This window comes from Arvicanthis niloticus, chromosome 9 (genome assembly GCF_011762505.2).
Source record: "Arvicanthis niloticus isolate mArvNil1 chromosome 9, mArvNil1.pat.X, whole genome shotgun sequence".
Lineage (NCBI taxonomy): Eukaryota > Metazoa > Chordata > Mammalia > Rodentia > Muridae > Arvicanthis > Arvicanthis niloticus.
The window spans coordinates 23,273,805-23,297,703 of NC_047666.1; the positions used below are offsets into that span (position 1 = coordinate 23,273,805).

General features: G+C 49.4%; 2 protein-coding genes across 3 annotated transcripts in view; both read right to left on the minus strand.

Annotated features, from left to right (window-relative positions):
- Nucleotides 1-1,299: 1,299 nt before the first annotated feature.
- On the minus strand, nt 1,300-11,997 carry Clec4f (C-type lectin domain family 4 member F). 2 transcript variants are annotated; one of them, XM_034512403.2, is made up of 7 exons: nt 11,777-11,995; nt 10,880-10,996; nt 10,494-10,577; nt 9,119-10,060; nt 3,067-3,218; nt 2,160-2,278; nt 1,300-1,660 (listed from the first exon to the last, which is right to left on the minus strand). In XM_034512403.2, the coding sequence occupies exons 1-7, from the start codon at nt 11,850-11,852 to the stop codon at nt 1,495-1,497; spliced, it is 1,656 nt and encodes a 551-aa protein (XP_034368294.1). In that variant the 5' UTR covers nt 11,853-11,995; the 3' UTR covers nt 1,300-1,494. The 2 variants fall into 2 exon arrangements, with proteins under 2 accessions (XP_034368294.1, XP_076796085.1); XM_076939970.1 differs by lacking the exon at nt 1,300-1,660 and adding an exon at nt 1,662-1,860 and having other exon boundaries at nt 11,777-11,997.
- Nucleotides 11,998-13,280: 1,283 nt separating this feature from the next.
- The window catches only part of Cd207 (CD207 molecule), a 54,249-nt gene continuing 43,630 nt past the window's right edge, over nt 13,281-23,899 (minus strand). The window contains exons 15-16 of the transcript XR_013112471.1: nt 20,388-22,066; nt 13,281-13,538 (exon numbers count right to left, since the gene is read on the minus strand). The gene's annotated coding sequence lies outside the window, so the exon portion shown is untranslated. The remainder of the gene's footprint in view (nt 13,539-20,387; nt 22,067-23,899) is intronic.

Consider the following 23,899-nt stretch of genomic DNA (forward strand, 5'->3'; position numbering starts at 1 on the left):
TGAGGTCCCATCAAGAACTGCGGCTGACGCTTATGTCTGAGTCCACGGCTAAACAAAGGGAGAGTTTGAATGCTGATGTCCTGACTCGTAACCATTGGAGAACATGGGATATCTCTGATCAGGGCAGTCACTGGGGACCACATGGATGTTCAGGGGCTGTGCAAAACTGGCACATCCGTCACTGAATGTGGCGCTCTGGGGAGCTGGTCTCATCTTTTACCTCTGGCAGCACACAAAAAAGCAAGTCCTGCACCTTGCCCAGGCAGCACAGTGGAGCTGACCGCGATGGCAGGGTTGTGGGTGAGCCAGCCCCAAGGCAGGAGTATGGGAGAGCCATCCCTGACACTTATCTGCTATGGATGGGGTGGCCCAGGTGTAGAGGTGATGCCCCCAGCTCCTCACTGCTTCTGGCAGTCAGGAAAGCTGCTCACAGGGTCATGAGCTCAGGAAAGCTAGCCCCTGCCCTTTATCAGCAGTAGCAGAGCAGGCCTGGGAGAGCAGGCCCTGGACCTCATCTGGAAAGCACAGCCAGGCTGACCCTAATGGTGGGGGCACAGGTGAGACAGCCCCCAAGGGTGAGAATGTGGGAAGACTGGCCCTGCCATTTGTCTGCCATGAGGTGGCATGGGTGTGAGGTGGTGCCTTCCCACCCCTTTCCCCTCACCTGACCTGCGGCCATCAGGAAAACTGACCACGGGCTCATGAGGGTAGGAGAGCTGGTCCTGCCCTTAACTGGCTGGAGCATTTGAGAAAGCAAGCCCTGTACCTCTCCTGAGCAGCACCGTAGTGTTGGCCCTGGTTGAAGTGGGTACGGGTGAGCCATCCCTGAGAATGAGAGTAAGGGAAAGCTGGCCCAACCACTTGTCTGCTGAGAGATGGCATGGGTACAGGGGTGATGTCCTCCCCGCCCCACCCCTTACCACCTATGACAGTCAGGAGAGCTGGCCCTGGGGTAATGAGAGCAGGTGAGCTGGCCCAGCCCCTCACAGGCTGCAGCACTTGGGAGAGCTGGCCCTGTACCTTGACTGAGCAGCACAGTGGAGCTGGCTCTGGAGGCGTGGGTGCAGGTGAGTCAACTTGAGGGCATAAGAGCAGGAGAGCTGACCCTGCCTCCTGCCAAAGGCAGCACTGACTTAGGAAGGGACTTAGGGAGGCCCTGTAGTTCCTGTGAAGCCCCAGCTGCTGTTGGAACTGTCACTGAGAAGTGTACCTGTAGGAACCGAAAGCACCTAGGGAAGGAAGGGCCAGTCCAGGGAGGTGTGGGTGTGAAGGCAGCTGCAGGGATTATCAAGAACCAAGTTTCTGTTCATTCAGTGAGTATTTATTGAGGGCCTATCTGGGCAGACATGTTGGGGCACTGAGGGGACACCAGCACGCAGGGCTTATCTTTAAGAAGGAGGGAAGCATATTTCAAATGGCAAAACAACAGGGCAACACAGGACACAAGAAGCCCTGAAGTGAGTTCAAGGCTGTAGGAGTCTCAGGAGGAAAGACTCAGTTCTGGCCCATCCTGGCCATAGACCAATCTGTGGACTTCTTGCACACCCAGGGGTAGGCGGACCCGCAGGCTATGTCGTTCCACAGTTTATGTATATGGACACAATCTTCAAACACCCCTCTCCCATTTCTCCAGTTGTCAGGCTGATTTTTCTCCCAAAACCTGGAAGAACATGGTTTTACTCTGCTGTACAGGGCAGTATTCTTTCCGCATGCATAAAGAGACCTCAGGATGCGGACAGGACTGAGACTAGAGGAGTCCTCAGAGTGGCCTGCTGGGTCTGCCCTCCCTCTGTTACTGACGATCTGGGGTCTGAAGGGGAGTCTTCCACAGAATTCAACACTTGGAGGAAACAAACGAATCTATGAAATCAGAAAAGCAGGAAGGCAGCTGGCCTGCTAACCCCAAGGCCTGTCCTTTCTAGAGGCCGTTCTACTGGCCTCAGAGGTCAACATACTCCATGTCATCTCAGATACCACAAACATTGCACATCACACACCATGCATGTCACACTCATCTATATGTATAAACACATGTATGTACCATACACACAACACACATACACTACTAACACTCACTAGACAGGACCATACACAAAGAACAGTGAATCCTGCCCAAGGCAGACAATGCCTGGACAAAGCTAGACAGAGGTTAGACTCACCCTTTGCTCTGGGCATAGTTGAATGATGTCCCATCCACCCAGCGCCAGTTGCCCTCTGAGCCCTGGTCAGTGAGCCCGATCCAATAGTACACACCATTCGTGATCTGTACCAGGAATGACTATGAAAAGGAGGCAGGGCTGTGAGGAGCTGACTCTTTGGACCATCCCTTCCCTGAACCCTAATCAGGGAGCCCATCTCAATTTAGGAGCTTCCAGAACCTTCCATGTCTTATCCAATCTCTAGAGCAGCAAGTAGGTCCCTCTGGGAAGGCCCCAACTTCCCCCATATTGACTTGTCTTCAATGGTCCTGCCCTCACATTTGAAAAGGGGTGTGACTTTGCTGGGACAGAAATCCTCATCCCAGTTTATTCTTAGGCGCACCTACAAGTCCTGGGAGAGCTGCAAGGAGTGGACAATTCTGCAGGTTAAGCCAAGCCAAGCTTAGCATTGTCCTCCATCAGCCTGTTGGACAGCATCTCCGTGGACAGTCCTAGATGCTTAGGAGTGAGCCTAGCTCCCAGAGGGCCAGGGTCTCCTCTCCTCCAGCCCGCCACAGCCACTGGGTATTTCAATCCAGACTGATGCCCAGAAAGGAAGGCTGGCAGGACTGAGGGAGAGTGACAGAGAAACACCGCCTACATTGAAGAGTGTCACGGGTGTCCTTTTTCTTCCCTTCCTGCTGACATCTGCTGGGGCCTGTAGGTCTTCCTCCTTCCCTGAGGAGGTGGCTGTAGCTGACTACATTTCTACCTCAGTACAGAATGCTCTTGGGAGCTCAGTAAATATTTGTTCCTTGCCTGATAGGAGCATGAGGGACTCTGCCACCCATTAGGAGGACAAAAGCTAAAGATTTTGTGCCCCTAACCATACCCCACTCTCAGCCTGCCCCAGGCCCTCAGCTCTGACCTGCTCCTCCTGAGAGGTCACTGAAGCCAGGTGTGCTCCCTGGGACACACAGAAATTCTCAGCCTCGTGCCATGACTTCTTGTCACGAGAAAAGTAATAAAAGTGTCCACTGAAGTACTTCCAGTCCTGCATGACAAGCTGGAGAACCTGATCTAGAACAAAGGTCAGGGAGAAAGGGTCAGGAGCACATAGTGTCCCAAAGCCAGCTCTGCTCTACCAGGTCTGACCTTGGAAAATCACAATTCCCAGTGCTGTGTTCCAGGAGCAAGGCTGGGACCCCACACCCCAGTCACAGGGCCCCATCTTAGCATCCCAGGGCACCTAGGTGTCCCAGTCACTCTGGGGAGTCTCAGCTTGGTCACCCATGGGCACTTTCTGAAGATGTCTGCTTTCTGATATTCAGCACTCGTCCTCTCAATGACTGTCACCAGCCATTTCCCCGTCTACTTCCAACGCTGCAACTTGTAACCTTTTTCACTTCCTGACTCCATCTCCATCCGCAGACTCCAATACACATCCACGTCCTCTGTAAGAATGTTCAAGCCGGAGAGAATGGAACAGGACGAAGGCGCCCTGGACATGTTTAAATTTGTGTATTAGATGAGGTCAGAGGACAGCGTGCAGGGGTCAGTTCTCTCTTCCCACCATTCGGGTTCTAGGGATCAAATTCAGGCTGTTGGGCTTCGTGACAAGCATTTTACCTGCTGAGCCACCTGGCCCACCCAGGAAGAAGGTACTTTTAATCAGGCAGAAACATCATGGCGACACAAGAACTGAGGTCTCAGAGAAAGATGGTGAGTGTGTGAAGTAGGAATTCTCAACACATGGTCCTCACCTGGCTATGCCAGCATCACCAGGAAACTGGACCTGACTATGCCAGCATCACCAGGAAACTGGCTCAGATGAACGTTCCCTTCTCTGTTCAGCCCTCAAACACCCTTTAGCACACACCATGGTTCTGCCAAGCCTGCGGGTGATTCTGGCACTGTCTGAGGTTAAAACAAGAGTGGACAAACTGCACCCCAGGAACCTCCTCTCAGAAAGTCTTACTGGACCACATCTGTGTGATATCCGTGGTGCTCCGTCAACACTGCAGCAGGAAGCATCTCTGTACGACAGAGACCCTACAACACAGAAGCCTAAAATACTGCCTATTTTGCCCTTAAATAAAAGGTTCAAGGGCTCAGAGATGACTGAATTAATGATGCTCCTGCTGCACAACCATGAAGGTCTATCTAGTTCAGTCCCAGTACCCACATAAAAGCCCAGTGTGCTCGCTGCATGCTGTGCCTATAATCTCAGTGTTGGGAGTGCGAGACAGCAATGTCCTTAAGTCCATTGACCAGTCTGCTTAATGGAATGGAATGAGAAACATCGTCTCCAAAAATAAGGTGGATATAGCTCAGTGGATGTGCTTGGCTGTTGTGCAGAAAGCAGTCGAGTTCTAGTCACAGTACAGCATAAACCACACTTAATAGGGCACTTCTGTAGTTCCAGAACCCAAGGAGGTGGAGGCAGGAAGATAAGAAGCTCAGGTCATCCTTGGTTAGATACCATGTTTAAAGACAGCCTGAGATATCTATCTCAAAGACAGATAGATGATGGATAGATGGATGGATGGACTGATAGATAGATAATAGATAGATAGACAGATGATAGATAGATAGATAGATGATAGATAGATAGATGATAGATAGATAGATAGATAGATAGATAGATAGATAGATAGATAGATAGTTGATAGATCAAGTGGAGAGAGGTTGAGGAAGACACTCTAGCCTCTATATACTATACACACTGAAGAAGGAAGGGAGGAAAGCTCAAAGCATGGCTGCTACTAGAAGCACCTAGAAGGTTTTCCTAAAGTTCTGGGGCCAGGCTGCATCCAGGTCAAAAGGTCTCAGCTCCAGAGTGTGGTTCATGCTGTACTGTGACTAGAACTTTTATGGTTCTTTTCTGGTGGGGGGAGAATGCACTTTCTATAGTATATCCCAAAGTGTAGAAGCGGTAGTTGCTGATGCTGTGGCAGAAAGCCAAAGGGAGTGTGAGGACAACAGGGCGAAGTGAGCAGAGGCGTGAAACAGGGAAGGCTTCCAGACGCCCATGTCATTCCCAGGACACAGACAGCAGAGCAGGTCCTGGGAACTGTCCACATAATCCCACATCGTCAGCTCTGCAGCAGCCACTCCAGAAATCACTTCCCTCCCATTCTCCAGTTCCTACAGCCTCTTTCACCTTGTGAGCTGCTGCCCACTCCACCCAGAGGAGGCACACCAAGTTTCCAACCCTCTGCTCCTGTTCCAGGTGACCAGCCTCCTCCACACCCAACCTCTGACAAGCTACCTACTCCACTCAGGCGCTCTCTCTCTCTCTCTCTCTCTCTCTCTCTCTCTCTCTCTCTCTCTCTCAATCTCTCTCTCTCCCTCCCCTCCCCCTCCCCCTCCCCCTCTCTCTCTCATCTCCTCTCTCTGTCTCCCTCTCTTTCTCCTCTCCCCTTCTACCCCTCCCTCACCCTCTCTCTTCCTTCTCTCTTTACCTCTCTATTTGCTGCTTCTCTGTCTTTCTCTCACTCTCAAACCAGATCTATCAGAATCTAGAAAGCCCATCTCAAGGGAGTTCACCAAAACGTTAGCAATGAATTTGAATGGAACACAGCAATATGCTGCAAGCTCTGTGGCTGTCTTCTCATATCTGCCTCTCCGTGCCTGCCACATGATCAATATTTCATATGGTCTCTTCTTCAGACACACTTCTAACCCCATGCGGCTTGGCTTCCCTTCCCCACCCACATCCTTTTCCTCATGGTGCACCTTGCTATACGCATGCAAACATCACCGTCCCATTGCTGCAACCAGAACCAACATCTCATGACCAAATCTATGTCCACAGCCTAGAACCAACATCCAAGAGCCTACAGCTCAGGCCTCTATCCTAGTCTACACAGTCTATGAATGACAGCCTTGAACCTCCACAAAGCATTCCAGATCCAGCAAGTGAGGTCTATACTTTCTTTTCCTTATCTCTGAGGGAGACTGGGAAGCCAAGCCTTGTAGGGAGTCTCCTTGCCACCCTTCAGCAGTTCCCAGCTTTTGGAAAAGGAGTTGCAGGCCCAGAGCCTTTCCCTGTCCACTGTGTGTCTCCCAGGCAGCCCGTGGCCTCTGGCACACTGTTCTCAAGGGGTCGTCTCTAATATTACTAGGTTGTAAGCAGCTTTTTATGGAGACTAGGTCAGAGCACTGCTGCAGCGTGTGTTTTTATTCATCCAGGTACTGTGTCCGATGAAGCCAACACTGAAGGCACATATGAATCAGCTGGAAAGCCAGGGTTCTGGCCGCCGCCGACTGCACACTGAGTCCACACCTGAGAAAGTTGCCCTCTTTTCCACAGGCTCCTCATCTGCTGGGAGCTTCCAGAACCCCAGATTCCTGTCCCCATGCCTATTAACGTGTTCTCTTGCCCTGTGTGCCTGCCATGCAGCTAACAGGCTTCAGAAGTCAGCCCCAGACCTTCTCATCTGATCTCTCTGTGCTGCACACGATAGAAGGGAAAGTCCTTCTCCTTTTCTTTGGCTCTTTTTTATTTCAGCCCCCGGTCCCTGCTTCTCCCCCTCATCCCTTTCTCTTGTCTGTGTGTCATTTCTGCAAGCCTGCCCTCATAGCCCACCAGGCTGTGATGGAGGGGACATATTTCTCTGTCTCTATGCCCTGACAGTAATGTGGGTCCTGGTGCACCATTTAAAGTCTTCTCATGTGTCAACCTGCTCGATCTGGATGTGAAACAATCCTGTTATCCTCATTTTAAATGTAGGATCTTACATATTCCAGGACATCCTCAAACTCACTGTGTAGGTGAGGTTAGCCTTGAACTCCTGATCCTCCTGCCTCCACTTCCTGAGTGCTGGGAACATCATGCCACCATGATGGTCAACCACTTTTTTAAAAAATTCATTCAGTTTTGTTTGTTGTGGGTTTTTTTAAATTTTTATGTGTTTGGGTATTTTATTGGCATATCTTTCTGTCCACCAAATAAATGCTTAGTGTCCTCGGATCTCCTGGAGCTGAAGTTGCAGATGGCCACCATATGAGTGGTGGGAATTGAACACTGGAAGTGTAACCGGTGTTCCCAACTGCTGGGTCATCTCTCTAGCCTTGTTTGTTTCTTTTTGAGACAGAGTCTAGCCAAATAGTCCAGGCTAGCCAGGAACTCACAGTGCTCCTCCTGCCTCCTCTGCCTCTCTCTCTGCCTCTCTGCCTCTCTGCCTCTCTGCCTCTCTGCCTCTCTGCCTCTCTGCCTCTCTGCCTCTCTGCCTCTCTGCCTCTCTGCCTCTCTGCCTCTCTGCCTCTCTGCCTCTCTGCCTCTCTGCCTCTCTGCCTCTCTGCCTCTCTGCCTCTCTGCCTCTCTGCCTCTCTGCCTCTCTGCCTCTCTGCCTCTCTGCCTCTCTGCCTCTCTGCCTCTCTGCCTCTCTGCCTCTCTGCCTCTCTGTCTCTCTCTCTGCCTCTCTGCCTCTCTGTCTCTCTCTCTGCCTCTCTCTGCCTCTCTGCCTCTCTGCCTCTCTGCCTCTCTGCCTCTCTGCCTCTCTCTCTGCCTCTCTCTCTGCCTCTCTCTGCCTCTCTCTGCCTCTCTGCCTCTCTGCCTCTCTGCCTCTCTGCCTCTCTGCCTCTCTGCCTCTGCCCCTCTGCCTCTGCCTCTGCCTCTCTGCCTCTCTGCCTCTGCCTCTGCCTCTGCCTCTGCCTCTGCCTCTCTGCCTCTCTGCCTCTCTGCCTCTCTGCCTCTGCCTTTCTCTCTGCCTCTCTGCCTCTCTCTCTGCCTCTCTCTCTCTCTCTCTCTCTCTCTCTCTCTCTCTCTCTCTCTCTCTCTCTGCCTCTCTGCCTCTCTCTCTCTCTGCCTCTCTGCCTCTCTGCCTCTCTGCCTCTGCCTCTCTGCCTCTCTGCCCCTGCCCCTCTGCCCCTCTGCCCCTCTGCCCCTCTGCCCCTCTGCCCCTCTGCCCCTCTGCCCCTCTGCCCCTCTGCCCCTCTGCCCCTCTGCCCCTCTGCCCCTCTGCCCCTCTGCCCCTCTGCCTCTCTGCCCCTGCCCCTGCCTCTCTGCCCCTGCCTCTCTGCCTCTCTGCCTCTGCCTCTCTGCCTCTCTCTCTGCCTCTGCTTCTTTGCCTCTGCCTATCTGCCTCTGCCTCTCTCTCTGTCTCTGCCTCTCTGCCTCTCTCTCTGTCTCTGCCTCTCTGCCTCTCTGCCTCTCTGCCTCTCTGCCTCTCTGCCCCTCTGCCCCTCTGCCCCTCTGCCTCTCTGCCCCTGCCCCTGCCCCTGCCTCTCTGCCCCTGCCTCTCTGCCTCTGCCTCTCTGCCTCTGCCTCTCTGCCTCTGCGCCTCTCTCTCTGCCTCTCTGCCTCTGCCTCTCTGCCTCTCTCTCTGCCTCTCTCTGCCTCTCTGCCTCTGCCTCTCTGCCTCTCTCTCTGCCTCTCTCTCTGCCTCTCTCTGCCTCTCTGCCTCTCTCTCTGCCTCTCTCTGCCTCTCTGCCTCTGCCTCTCTGCCTCTCTCTCTGCCTCTCTCTCTGCCTCTCTCTGCCTCTCTCTGCCTCTCTCTGCCTCTCTGCCTCTCTGCCTCTCTGCCTTTCTGCCTCTCTGCCTCTCTGCCTCTCTGTCTCTCTGCCTCTCTGCCTCTCTGTCTCTCTGCCTCTGCCTCCTGAGTGCTGAGCTTACAGCCAGCTGAGTAGCAAAGCCCAGGGAAGGAGCCTTGTCCAAAGTCTCATCATGGCTTCTGAAAGCAGCAGGTCAGATGCAGAGCCCTGCCCAGCTGGTGGTCCTCACGTCTTTCCTGTATATGGTTGTTTTGACGTTGGCTGGATTACAAGCCATCCTAGGCTACTCAGGCTGCCTTATCTCACTGAATGTGATCCTATCTCTAGTACCATCCTCCTCCCTAGATGGTTAGGTAAGCAAAGAGGCTAAAGGGTCAGAGGTCATCACCCTCCCCAGAGGCTGTCCCTCCCCAGACAGACACACACACACACACACACACACACACACACACACACACACACACACACACGTCTCTACTTACTCTGAATCATCTGTTCTTGCTTCTGTGCAGCCACAGCTTCCTGCAGGGACCTCAGGCCACTCTGTTCCCCCTGAATCTTGGCAGTGAGAGTTTTGGTAGCCTCCAGATCTGTTTTCAAACTCTGCATCTCTGCCTTGGCCTTCTGAAGATTGCTCTGTAGCATCTGGATGTTGGACTTCAAAGCTGAGACATCACTCAGGTCCCTTCTCAGAGTTTGTAACTCTCTGCTGGCATCTTTCAATTGGCCATTGACCACCTCAATCTTGGAGTTCAAGGAACCGGTGCTTTTCAGTTCAGCTTTCAACCCCTGGATCTGGGCATCTGTCTGCAACAGGTTGCCGTTTGCCTTTTGAGTCTGAGCAGTGAGTGTTTCCAGCTCTTTCTTTAATGAGTTCATCTCATCACCAGTCCTTTCCATATCATCTCTCACAGCCTGGATCTCAGCGCTAATGTTATCCATGCTGTGCTGGAGAACGCTCTGGGTCTGGAAGCTGAGGTCATTTGAACTCAGCAGACTTCCCCTCAATGCCTGGATCTCAGACTGGGCTTCCTCCAGGCCTCTGCCCAGCACGTGGAGCTCAGCGCTGGTGTTTTCTGTGCTGCTCTTTAAGAGACCTTGGGTCTGGGAAGTCATAGCATTTGCCTTTTCCAAATCATCTCTCAGACTACGGATATCAGCATTGGCCACCTCCAAGGAGTTTCTCAGAGCCTGGGTCTCCAAAGCCAAGGCTCCAGAACCCTCCAGCACATCTTTTGTCTGCTGGATGTCAGCACTGGCATCCTCCAGATGACCCCCGAGCAACTGCACCTGAGAACTAACATTGTCCATTCGGTACTTCAATATCTGTATCTCCTTGAGACAGCTGCTAGAATTCTCCTCATAGCCCTGAAGCCTCTGGAAAGCCTCTTGCAACTCTGCCTCCCTGTCAAATTGGGAATAATCTGAAAAGAAAAAACAGGAGGTACCATTGAGGTCTGTCATGTGGGGAAGCTTGGGTGGCAAATCAGAACATTCCTTAATGTTTCTAAGTATGGAACATCATATCTATCTCTATATATCTATAGACATATCTATAGATATGTCTATAGATATATCACATACATATATATGAGCACTGGTGTCATAGCTGTCTGCTTCCCAACTATTAACACAATGTGATCAACTACCTCAAGCTCCTCTGTTTCTATAGTGCTAGAACATTAAGGAATATTCCGATCAAAAAATAACTTTACAATATTTTTTAGGAGGAAGGTGGGAGCTGGAGCTAGGTGTGGGAACAGAAGCTGAAACCAGGGTCTGTGCCCCACACCCCACACCCACACCCCATGCCCCACACCCAGCTCCCTGCGGTGTGTCCTCACTGCAACTACTCACTGTCATGTCCAGAGTCGTTGGCTCCCAGAAATAGGGCTTTGAAGGAAAGATCTTCATTCTGCTCACGTCTCCAAGGCTGTGAAGCTGAGAAAGCCATTCCTGGGTCAGCTCAATCCATAACCCTGACATGATAGACTGCCCACACAAGCTGGGTTCCAGAGAGAGAGGAGCATCAAGGACCCCGTCTCCCCAGGTTCCCCTGAAAGCCTCTATTCTCCAGAGCCATCTCATAGTACAATAGGCTGTGTTGACTCCAGGTCTGGGCCTGGGTTGGTGTTAAAATGTTACTTCAGAGAGCAGAAATCTCCAGAAGACTGTTGTCTGGGTCCCTTAGGACTTTGGACAGAAGTAGAGTAAATTGTGGCTACAGTCACCTGAGAACTTACCCACCACAAAAAGAGCAAGGAGAGAGAAGAACACAGTCACCACCATTAATGCCATAATGGCCTGGACGTGCCTCAGTGTCCTGGGAGCCATGGGAGCGGCTGACATAGGCCCCAGTCCTGCAGGGGAGAAGCCAAGACTCGGGGTAAGAGTGCAAGGAGGGCCAAGACTGTTGCTCTTGACAGTCCCCCTGGCTTGTCCATTAGAGATGAGAACAACCACCATGCTTCTCACAGGGAGCTACAGGCAGGGAAAGGAAACATTCTCTCTGGACAGGCAACAGCTAAAGATCAAGGACTCACAACCTACAGAGGTTACAGTGGTGTCCTAGACACAGAACCAGCCACAGCGAGAGCATTGCTGTGGAAATGTGATCATAAATAAAGAAGAAAGTGAAGGAGGAGGCAAATAGGAAGGAGGCACATAGCAGGGGCCCAGACCTCCACGTTCCCGAGCCTGACCAAATCAAGCACTAGCATCCCTGGGGCGGATGGTTCCATTCCTGGAGGCTTCCACAGAGCTTGAAATGTTGTAGCTGTCCCGGGCCTTCTGGGAATTTTGTTAATAGCCAGGGAGGAGTGCACCCACTAATGATCTCAGAGAGCACCAGCCGCTGAGGATACAGGAGCAAGACCATATGCAAAGCTGGAATTCAAAGCCAGCCCCATCTGAACTCCAAGTGCACATTTTTCCTTACATTGGATTACTGTACCCAGTAGAGGGGCGCTGGGAGGTTTCATATAGAGCCTGGGGTGCTCAGAGTTCTGGTCCCCTGCTGACCCATTTATTCTGACCCATCTATTTACTACGGAACCAAGGCCTTGAATGATACAAATCTCTGGAGTGGCAAAGATGGGCTCAGAGGGCAGGGTATGGGCAGAAGCCCTAAATATCCTTACCTTGGGGCTGTAGGGAGACACACTGGTTGTCTGTCCAGAATCTAGCCATACCTCTGTCCAGCTCTGCCTCCTTCATCCTCCTGCACCCGTTCTTGCCACTGGTTTCTAAAGCCTGTCCTGCGAGCCCACAGCAGTGGGAGCCTGAAACACAGTGGGAACCTGAGATTTATGCTCTCCTGAAGTCATGACCACTTCCCAGCCCTGCCTTCTCCCTCTGACTCTGTAGAAACCCAATGTTACCACTGGCCCCTCCTCTTGGCGTTCCAGAGGCCAAGAGCCCAACAACCCTCTTCCCTTCTTCCCCTAGCTCCACACCAGCCTCTGCTTCAGAGCCACATAGCACCTAATCCCCTTCAACAGGGTCTGAGATCTGCACCTAGGAAGGGGACCATCAACTTCACAGAGGAAACATCCTTGTGGGGCTGAGGAGATGGCTCAGTCAGTAAAGTGCTTGCTGCCTAAACATGAAGACCAGAGTTCGGATCCCCAGCACCCACATCAAAAACTGGGCACAGCAGCATATGCCTGTGGTCACAGTGCTGGGGAGGTTGAGGCAGGGAGATTCTTACAGCTTTCTAGCCAGGCTGCCTCACTGAATCAGTCAGCTCTGGGTCCAAAGAGAAATTCTTTTTCAGTAAAGGTGGAAAGAGATAAATGAAGATGCCCAGCACTGGCCTCCGATTTCCAACAGGCTTGAGGTAGCGCACACCTTTAATCCTTGGGAGGCAGAGGCAAGCTGATTTTCATGAGTTTGAGGCCAAGCTAGTCTACACAGTGAGTTCTAGGCCAGCCAGAGCCACATAGTGAGACCCTGTCTCAAAAACCAAACAAACAAAAACAGTGCATGAGGTGGGAGAATTTGTAGGGGAGGCAAAGACCGGGTGTCTGCCCACTCTGAACCTTGGAACTTTACAGACTGATCACAGGAAAGGAGCTGACATGCTTCATATATGGTCGTTGGCTGGGTCCTAGGCCAGAGTTCCTACAAGGACTCAAGGACTCCTGGGTGATGGGGATCCTTGGTTATCATAACGAATTCTCTCTGAGCACACCTGAGTTCATTTGGTGAGATGACTCAGGTTCTCTCCAGGATAGCCACCTTATCCAGAAAGACCACACGTGATTAGAAGCCTCCATCCCCTTCCCTACTCTCAAACGTCCCTGTGAGAAGGACTTCACAGGGAGTCACAAGAGTTCTAAGCAAGGTAGGGTTCAGGCTGTAGCTCAGTTGGTAAATCACTTGTCGGACATACACAAGGCCCTGGCTTCCATCCCAGGCACTCTTTAAACAAGGTGTAGGTGTACACGTCTGTAACCATACAACTCAGGAGACAGAGACAGGCAAGGACCAGAAGTTCAAAGTCATCCTCAGATGACCCTGTCTCTCTCAAGCAAACAAACTTTAACAAGAAAATACAGAAGGGTCAATCTCACCCTCACTCCTCATGTACTGAAGTTTGCTGCTCAGGAGCTGCTAAACCTTCTTCCAGTCTTTCCATTGGCTCAGGCTATCCCTTCTAACAAACTCTAACAGTCTACCCACTGTTTACATATAGTTCTATGGTTTGTTCTAGGGAACCATCAAAGTTGAATGTCATGGCATTGGCTGTAAGACAGGCAGAAGAATGGGTTGCTTGGCAACCTACCAGTCACAGATTTCTGAAGTGGGGACAGTCTTGTAAGAGACTCGGAGCTCTCTGTCCGTGAGGTCTCTGCTATCTTGGGGAGTTAGCATCAGAACAATCAAATGATGGGTGCAAAGCTGCTGTTGGAAAGAAAGGATGTCAGGGGAATCCAGCTTGGTGTCAGAAGAGCAGTCAGGGAATAGAAATCAGGACCCACCTTCATCTAAGCCAATGCTTCTCACCCTTCCTGATGCTGTGACCCTTTAATACAGTTCCTCAGGTGGTGGTGACCCCCAACCATAAAACTATTGTTGCTACTTCATAACTGTAATTTTGCTACTGTTATGGATTGTAACGTAGATATTTTTTGGAGATAGAGGGCTGTCGTTGGGGTCGCGCCCCACAGGTTGAGAACCACCCACAAAGACTTCATTATTAGCAATTGTATCCATGATGGTGATATCTCCAGGTTTTCAGAACTAATTTAAAGGAAACAGAAAAGACTGGGTCCAACGTGCTGTTTCTGGATGAGAGCCGTAAACTTTTCCCAAGAGAGCAAACACCGCTTTGAGCCTGGCATTGCGTGGTGGTTTGAATGAGAATGGCCCCCATAGACTCACATATTTGAATGTTTGGTTTCCAGTTGGTAAAACTGTTTGGGAAGGAAGCAGGTATGGCCTTACTGGAAAAGGTGTGTCATTGGCAGTGGGCTTGGAGGTCCCAAGAGCCCATGCCATTCCTAGTTAGCGCTCTCTCTCCTGGCCTTATGTTTGCAGATCAAGATGTAAACTCTCAGGTACTGCTCCAGCACCACGCCTGCCTGCCTGGTGCTATGCTCCTCACCATGGTGGCCATGGTGTCATCTGCAACTGTGAGTCCCAATTAAAATGTTTTCTTTTACAAGCTGCCTTGGCCTTGGTGTCTTATTACAGCAATAGAAAAGTAACTAAGACACATGATACCACATGTAATTCCAGCATTCTGAAGGCTGAGGCAGGAAGATCACCAAGCTTGAGACCAACCTGGGCTACATAGTGAGATTGAGGCTAACCTGGGCTACAAAATGAGACTCTGTCTCAAAAACCCAGAAAAAGGAAATGAAAACAAATGCTGTTTGGGGGATTCTATTTGCTCATTGGACATAAGATGAGAAGGGAACTAACGCTTCCCAGGGGACAGTATATGGCAGTCTGCAGGGTGGTATTTCCGTCCCTGGGGGGAACCAGGAATGGAGCTAATCTTGCTACTTGCTAAGACACCCCTCCAAAGTCAAAGAGGAGCCTGACCCTACTCCCCTACCCCTGTTTGAGGGAGCTTACGACTCAGTTGATAGTGTCTGCCCCCCATGACGGCAGCTCTTGGTTGTCAATTACAAACTTGCAGATGCCTTGTCCCATGCAGACCGGGTGAAGCTTTTTGTTTTCATATTTAGTTCTGATAGCTCATCCCCATTTCTTTCCCCCAAATCTTAGAGAGCCACCCTCCTCCCACAGGCCCAGGGGCACTGACTGAGAACCCTGCAAGTCCAGTGTCTAAGAAGCCTCTCTGACGGTGGCAACAGAGATACTTTTGGGCAAGGACGAGTCTGTGTAATGGCACTGCTGTCCACTTAGTAGAAAAGCGGCCTGTGGAGGTGGATCTGATGGGTAGAGAGGGAATAGATGGCCTTCATTCAACTCTTTATGGGTGTGTGTGTGTGTATGTGTGTGTGTGGGTGTGTGTGTGTAAGTATGCAGGGAAGAGCAGAGCACACAGGATAGCCCAAAAGCCACTGCTGTTGACTTTTGATGTCCTGTCTATGAGGCTGGCCTTCTGTGTAGGAAAGACACCTCTTCTAGGTCTTTCATAAGTCCTGCCTGAACCCCCAGCCAGGTCTTTTAAGTCTCTGTCTCTTGGAGGTTAGAAGTCACAGGCAACGCCTTCCCAGGCATCACAGAGAGCGGAAAGGGCTGGTCTTGGTTTCTATTTCCCCACACACAAGAAAGGCCAAGCTGGACTCAACTCAAGAACTATTTCTCCTGACATCCTGAGAATCTGGGGAGACCTGAAAAGCAGAACTTTGGGGATCCCTTGCTCAGCAGCAGGGCGGAGTCTTGGCAGGAGAGGGGCATCGTCCCACAGGCTGTGACCACCAGGTGTCTTCTGCTTGCTCACCTTCCCTGTTCCCTCCCCTCAGTCCGAGGTTCCATTGATTGTGTTTTCTCCACAAAACCATCTGCATTTAAGGAACCCAGGATGCTGTTCTCTTCCTTGCTCAGAGGCTTCTCTACTCTCAGATAAAGTAAAGCGAGGGAGCCTTTTGCACATTAGTATGAAAAGCATCATCCAAACGTTTCCTGTTCCCCGTGCACGTTCCCAGAGGGCTTGCTGTTAAAAATACCTGAAAATTTATTCCAGTTTATTCATTTGTTTGCCTGTCTGTCTATCGGTTAGAAGTGCTGGAGATTGAATCCAGGACCTGTGCATAGGAAGCAAGTATTACACCACAGAGACACAGATCTGGTCTTAGAGATGGGTGAAGTCAGCAACCAGAGATGTGCAGCTTTGAACATCAACAATGCCAATACCTAACACATCAGAAATGGCCAGTTGGCCAACTGTGGCTTGGTCAATAGTTGATGAAGGACAAAGACCCACACAAGATTCCCACAGGTGCCTGTGCAGGCTGACATGGCTCCCTGGTTCAGGTTGCATGCTTAAGGTTTGCCTTGGCAACATCCTCCCCTCACCATCAGTGGAACTTGCATGACCAAGGCTGGACCAAGACCTGGCACCAGGAGTGAGAACTGGCTTGACCTATAGCACCCCTCGTCCTTACTTCCTCATAGCTTCCACATGGACCAGCATGTGACCCAGCCCTGGGCTTTTTTGTTAGAAGTCTTGGAAAACAGATCCCTTTCCCTCTGATGTTGTGAGGGACCAGGGCTGTGAGGTTCTAGTTTTGGGTCTCCATGATGCCCCCCAGCCTTGCTCCAATTTAAGACCATCCAGCATGGCTTCCACTTTTTGGTCACCTCACTCATCCTCCTATACTTTCTGGTTCACTTTCTTTTTCCAGAGAAACCCCTCCAGCTCATCTGATTCCCCTAGCTCATCTCTTCTCACCAGAAACAACCCCAGACCCCTTCATCCTGGTGTGCAACGTGTTAACTCTGCAAACCACACCTAACACAGTAAAGGCCAGCAGAGACTTACCACTCACATATACTCATAGTCTAGGGGAGAAGGGCACATCTGCTGAGCCCCACAGCATGACATCTAGGAACTCAGTCATCAGCAAGGCTTGGGAGGTGTATGGCAGTATCACATTGAGAGCGTGACACCCTGCCCTGGGTGAGCTTAGCCTGCTGAAGGATTTCCCAGCCTATCAAGGAAGGGAAACCCATAAAGTTGGTGTTATGGAGTTTGAGACCATGGAAAAAAGACCACCAGACTCAACTCAGATTATAATTAGCCAAATCTAATAAAACTGCTAGCAGAGCCTCAGTCTCTAACACAGATCAGAGATGGGCCACACAGAGGCAGGTGAAAGAAGGGCTTTTAATGGCAAAACCACAGGAAATCCTTGAGCATCTGCACAAGCAAGTTACAGAAGCCAAAGAGCTAGTAGTCAAGTTGGCCTTAACATAGTCCTCGAATGTTTGTTTAAGCAAGTTACAGAAGCCAAAATTAGTAGTTAGTCATATCATAGCATGCAGATGCTTATGTCACAGTGTACATGTCTGGGATCAAGGAGTCAGGGTTGCAAGAAACTCATCTCCCTGAGTTACATAAAAACAATATATTTTTTTTACCCAGGGCAGCACAAGAACTCCTTCCTTTAGGAATAACAAATCTAGTCCTCAACAGTTTTGTAAGACCATTTCTGCCAGAGAATCCACTTGCTTTTCAAACTGTCCTACGGAATCCTCGAGGCATTGTATATCTTAGTCTACTTTAGCACTTAGCTCTTGAATAGTCAAGGCTGATGTTCCCAAAGCAGCCACACCTGCAGTCCCTGCTGTCCCTAGGAAAGCTATAACTGTAGCTGAAACTGATTTTATTCTAACTGCCCCTGGACTTCACAGTGGAAGTATCCTCTGTATGCAGGCAAGTATTTTCTATCTTCCTCTTCAGGACACATGGACTGGAATACAGAGATTTTCTTCCTGTGGCCCTAATTCTAGAAGCAAGACCAAATATACAGGCCCTTCATGTCCCTAAAGAAGCCAGAAAATACAGCCTACTATGTTCAAATGTACTGGTTACATGAGAGTACTACAGGATAGGACTGGCCATAAAGGGAAGCTGAGTAATTCTAAGTTGAAGTGATTAAACAAGTACTTATTCCCTGCGGGTCTCCTAGGGTAAGCTTAGTAGTTTCCTCTGATTCACAATTTGAACTTCTTGGTGGGATTGAAGTTGGGGTGATAGAGAGATTGACCTCTACCCCCAAATATAAATGAGACTTGGAGTCTAGGCAAAACCAGCCATTGAAGTGGAAAATTAAGGGTTCTTTGGAGAGTCAGAGAATATGTTCACTCTGGATAAAGGGTGCATGGTTCCCTGGACAGTTCCCAATTTCAAACCTTTTTAGCTGGCCAAGCATAAGAGATATGTATCAAGATTCCCAATGTTAGTGTTAGCTGAGTCTAAGGTACAGAGGAGCTGTACATTTAGAGGCACTGGGGAGCTCATGTTACCCTGTTTTTCACCTTTTTTTTTGGCCGGTCTTGTTCACCTAGAGATGGGAATGGTGGATTCAAGCTACAGTAGCTGCTACCTTGACAGTGGGTTGTCAGGATCACAGGGTACAGTTCCTTCCAGGAAGGGTCCAAGGTTCTGTTGGGTAGATGGCAGATACACACCAAATCAACACACTGGGACTTTTGTGCTGGCTCAGTCAAATGTCATTCAGGCAGCAGGGGTGACGGATGACTCTGGATGTCTCCAGTTGTCTTCTGCCATGCCTCTAAGGACTTGGCAAAGGAATAATTAGACATTTCAATAGTCTGAGGTCTTCTCTTTTGTACTGTCTGGTTTTAAGTCAACTTGACACAAGCTAGAATCATCATAGAGAAAGAAGCCTCAATTGAGAAAGTGTTTCCATAATATCTGGCTGTAAGGCACTTTCTTAATTCGTGGTGGATGGGAGAGGGCCTAGGCCATAGTGTGTGGTGCCATCTCTGGCTTGGTGGTCCTGGGTTCTACAAGAAGGTAGGCTGAGCTACCCATATGAAGTAAGTCAGTAAGCAGCATCCCTCCATGGCCTCTGCATCAGCTCCTGCCTCCAGGCTCCTGCCCTGTTTGAGTTGCTGTCCTGACTTCCTTTGGTGATGAACAGCAATGTGAAAGTGTAAGCTGAATAAAGCCTTTCCTCCTCAGCTTGCTTGTTGGTCATGATGGTGTTTCATTGCAGCAACAGAAACCCTAAGATGCCATTGTAGGAATAAGTGGAGGTGGGTGGACAAACATTATTTCAAATGGTGTTAGCTTGTCCCAGTAGTAGGAGCACCAGATCATGAAAAGAACACCAGGAGCACCTCTGTCCACCACTTGCCAGTCTCTGTCCAGAATTTAATGTTTTTTAATGGTCCTGTTAACTCTTTCTATCTGTCCTGAGCTCAGCGCCTATGAATTCAGTGTAATTTCCTAGAGTTTTAACCACTTGGTAAGACATCTTGGCTGTGAATTTGGACCATTGTCCAATCCCAAAATGGAGAGAAGACTGAATTGGGAATGATCTCTCTTAGTAACTCCCTAGTAACTGCATTAGCTGTTTCTAGCCTACTGAAAAAAGTTTCTACCCACCCTGAGAAAGTATCTACAAAAACTAGTAAATATCAGGAGACTGAAGTTACTTGTCAGAGTAACTTCAGTAAGATCCAGTACTCAGTGTTATCAGAAATAAGTCCCCTTTCCCAGACATCCATAGGTTATGGGTTTCTTCCTCTCAGGTTCATCTGGGCACAGATAACGTGGTAATAGGTAATTTGTTCAAACCTCTCATATATATGGCCTAGGAAATACCTTTTTCTGATTAATTTATTCAGCTTGATTGACCCAAGTTATGTACTTTGATAAATTTGTAAGAGAGGGGATAGTCTCAGGGCTTCTGGTATGATAGGGCAGCTGTCTGGTAGAACCCACCAGTCTTCCATCTTAGTGGACCTCAGCTTTCTTTCACCTTGGTCTATATAAGATGCTCTTGCAGGTCTGACTCAGGCAGAAGGGTGAGAAACCAGGAGAAGCATAATGTTTACAGTGACCTCACTGGCTCTATGGCTGTTCTTTTTGCCATGGTATCAGCAAGTCTATTGCTTCAGGCTTCAACTGAGTCTCTGCCCTAGTCAGTGTTCTATTGCTGTGAAGAGGCAATTCTTATAAGAAAAAGTACTTAATTGGGGCTTGCTTACAGTTTCAGAGGTTTAGTACATTATCCTCATGACGGGGAGCATGGTAGCATCCAAGCAGATATGGTTCTGGAGAAGGAACTGAGAGCTCTACATCTGGATCTCAGGCAGTGGAACAGAGACACTAGGCCTGGCTTGGGCTTATGAAACTCCAAAGCCTCACCCCAGTGACACGCTTCTTCCAACAAGGCCACACCTGCCCCAATTAAGCTACATCTACTCCAACAAGGCCACTTCTAATGCTACTCCTCAAGCTTATATGTGAGCCTATGAGAGCCATTCCTACTCAAACCATCAGTCTCCCTTTTGGTGTCCTGCAGCCAAATATGTGTTAGGAGAGCAGAGACCTCCTCTTTGTTTTTCATCTCCTTTCCTGAAGAGAGAAACAAGACCCGTTCCTGGTAGAAAGCACCATGGGTGTATGTAGTGGCCAAGGCATAGTGGTTATCACTATACACATTGGCAGTACAGTTATTTCCTCATCTGAGTGCCTGGATCAAGGCTATCAGCTCTGCCTTTTAGGCTGATGTTCTTTGGGGCAGAGAATAGGCCCAGATTACCTCAGGGAGAGTCACCACACCCACTCCTGCATACCTGATCCTATCTTGTATGTAGTTGCTTCCCTTGGTGAATAGGGTCAGATCTTCCTTCCTGAGAGACTGGTCTCAGAGGTTCAATTGTCCATATTGCAGGTGGTCAATGCCCTGGGCACAATCATGAGCTGGCAGTTCTTCAGGGTCAGGACGGAAGGAGGCCAGGTTCAACACTCCAGATAAGAATCTGATTCTCAGTACTTGATAAAGGGTGAGGTATGTGTTCCCTGTCCAGGGCTCAGACACTCTCTGAAGGCGCATTCTCATAGAGTGAGGAGTGGTGACAACCAGCTCCTCTCCCATGCTCAGTTTATCAGTTTCCTTTAGCAATAGTGTTGTGACAGCAGTGGTTGGGCCACAGATGGCCATCTGCTGAAGCATGGCCTGGGCATTTAGATAAACAGGCCATAGGCCTTTTCAGGGTCTCAAAGCTTGAGTCAATACACCTTGTAGTCCCTGAGAGGAATACTGCAGGAGCTGTCAAAATGGTGCCTGTCAAAACAGTGTTGTTTCCTGCCTCAGCCTGCAGCCAGGAGCTGTCCACAATGGCAGCACCCCCTCTCCAGCCTCTCCAAGTAGCTCAGCAGTGCTAGCACCTCAGCCAAAGCTGCCTGCATCTAAGAAGATCTTCCCATCCCAACCCATGGGCCCAATGCAAGAAAAAGGGGTGAAAAAAGCCACCAATTCCTAAGTAGAAAAAAAACACTAATCCCTGACCTCCCCAGGAAAACCCACCAATCCCTTAGCTCCCCAAGCATAGGATTTGAAAACCCACCAATCCTCATTTTGGAAATATCTGCCCTGAAAAACTCCACACACATACATACCCCAAAGAAATTCTGTATAAGCACCACCCCTTTGTTTAATTTCCTTCTGTCCACTCTCAGGAGTAGAGGCAGGCTCTCCCTGGATTTGTCCTTCCAATCTCTTTTATGAAATTTGCTATCTGATGTGACTCTCTCATTGGAAGAACCCAAGGAGCAGTGAAGACAAGCAGGTAAGAAGGAGTGGGACTGAGGTCCCTGAGCCCCTCTGCTCAGCTGGGGATACCCTCCCTTGAGAGCTGCAACACGTCTGCTGAGGACACTTCCTCTCAGAGCTTTGTGGTTCCTGGGCTCTGTGTCTCAGAATATCAGGTACCACCCCAGAGCTGTAAGATTCCTGAGTACGCATGTCTCAGGATGCTCTTCCATTTTAAAAAGCAACATTTACACACCTTTGGTCATCCTGTGTCATTCATCTACATACAGACAGAAAGGCCTGGAAATGCCAGCCTGAGTGCTGGGGCTGATATCAAAACTCCATTGAGTTTTTTAAATGCCTCTTTTTCTTTGTTTTCCCAGCTTAGGATGCTATTTTCTCCTAGACTCTGGTATAATGGCTTTGTTATTTCTGCAAAGTTGGTTATCCAAACCTGCAGTATCTAACTGTACCCAAGATTTCTCTTCCCCACCTTTGATCCCATGACTCGGGAATATTCAAGATGACTTGGATCCTGCTCGAGGACAGAGTCCTGCTGCTTCTTTTTAAGCAATACCCCAGATATGTTACCTCATTGGAGCATAATTGGGCCATGTCAGATATATGGTAGACCAGCTGCTGAAGCATATTAGGCAGTTCCTTGGATTCTTGCTGACATTCTCTCAGGGTGCATTCAGTGATGAGGAGATCGTCCACATACTGAAAGAAAGTGACGTGTGGGTGCCCTTGTCAGTACTTAAGGAGGCTGGGTCTAAGGGCTTCATCAAACAGAATAGGGCAGTTCTTAGGCATCTATGATACTCAAGTCAAGATCAATTGGCCACTGGACCTTGATGGGGGGGGGGGGGGTCTGTCCATTCAAATGAGACTATAAGTTGGCTTACAGAGCCCTGGGGTAGAGAGAAAAAGGTATTTTTCAGGTACAGGACAGTGTGTACAGTTTTTCCTGGATCCAATAGGCAGAGTTAAGTGTTGTTGTTTGAAACAGTTGTAGTTTCTGCTCTCTCAGATCCTTCTTCTAACTCCTGAACGTATTTAATGACAGGGAACAGTGGAGTGTTCCAACTCCAACATGCCTGCATCTCTACAGAGGCTGATGTGCTTTCTAGTGCTTACCTCACCTTCTCTTGAGACAGGTACTGCTTTACTCTTACAGAGCTGAACAACAAGTGGTGGCCAATATAAGGCCAGTCTGGGGAAACTGGTTTTTGCCTGTACTCCAGAGAACATTAGCATTAATTCTGCTAGGAGGGGGTTGTCCACTCCCTGTTTTTCAGTATTACTTTTGTCATTTTATATTCTTCTGATAAGGTACAAGTAACCAGGATGCCTAAGTATGGACTCCCTAGGTCTGGGGTGGCTTTATTCTCACTGAATTTAATGGGGGCACCAAGTTTTCTCTGTAAGTCTTTCCAAATCAGAGGCTATGGACAATCAGGCATAACAAGAAAAGAATCAGTCACAATGCCTTATCCAATGTCCACTTCTCTGTTGCTGGTCCAAGTGTAGTTTCTGGTCCCTGTGGCCCCTTGGATGGTAATCTGTTTCTTATTGAAGGGACTGAGGGGTTGCATTAGCACAGAATGGGCTGCACCTGTATCCACCATAAACCAGAGTTTTGCCCCCTACCTGTCCTGTGACCCTGGGGTCCTGTCAGCTCATTAGTATGGTGCTCTGGCCCCATCAATACAATTCTGTCAGACTGAAGATTTACACTCCTTTCTCCTGTCTAAGTTGAAGACACTCATTCTTCCAATGACTGTTTTCTTTACAAAATTTACATTGGTCTCTCTTCAACCTGCCTCAAGGCTGATTTGATCACTTCTCTGAACATGGCCACCACTGTTTTGGCCAGCCTCTTGTCTCTCTTCTCATCTGGACCTCAATAGTTAAAATTCCTTTTAGCCATTTCTAACAACTATAACCAATTCAGCTTCTCAAACCCTTCTAATTTCTGTAACTTCCTGTGTATATCTGGGCCAACTGGGTGACAACAGCAATATTAACAGCCCGCTGGTTGTCTGGGGCATCCAGATCAATGGAATAAACTTCTGGTAGGCCTCCCAGAGGTGCTCCAGGAACCCAGCAGAAGATTCCTGATTACCTCAGATACCTTTAAGAATTAGTTGTCTTTGTAGCTGCAGCTCTCATTCCAGTCAGGAAGCCCCAGGAATAGGTGTCTAATGCCCCTGTACATTGATCAGTCCTGGGATCCCAGTTTGGTATTGCTGAGAACAATAGTCACTCAGCTTTTCTTTCTGCATTTTCCCCTGTTACCCTGCAGTTTTCCCTTTGTAGCCTTCCTGGCTTCAGCCATGACTCAATGCCTCTCCTCTGTGGTAAAAAGGATATCTAGAAACTGCTTAAAAATCAGCCCCCTTGGGTAAAGAAAACACTTCCCAACAGGCTGATGAGGTCCTGAGGCTTCTCAAAGGCAGAAGGGTTCTGGGTCTTGCAGTTATTCAGATCACTGGCTGAAAAAGAAACATAAACTAGAAAAGGAAGTTTGGGCCTCTGCTACCCATCAACCCT

What these genes read in the sequence shown, in the direction of transcription:
- Clec4f (XM_034512403.2), bottom strand. Translation starts at nt 11,852, where the DNA reads ATGAAGGAGGCAGAGCTGGACAGAGGTATGGCTAGATTCTGGACAGAC. An exon ending in TGTCTCCCTACAGCCCCAAG is followed by an intron (nt 10,997 to 11,776) that starts GTAAGGATATTT and finishes TCTCCCCTGCAG; the next exon opens with GACTGGGGCCTATGTCAGCC. An exon ending in CCTTGCTCTTTTTGTGGTGG is followed by an intron (nt 10,578 to 10,879) that starts GTAAGTTCTCAG and finishes TGGCTTTCTCAG; the next exon opens with CTTCACAGCCTTGGAGACGT.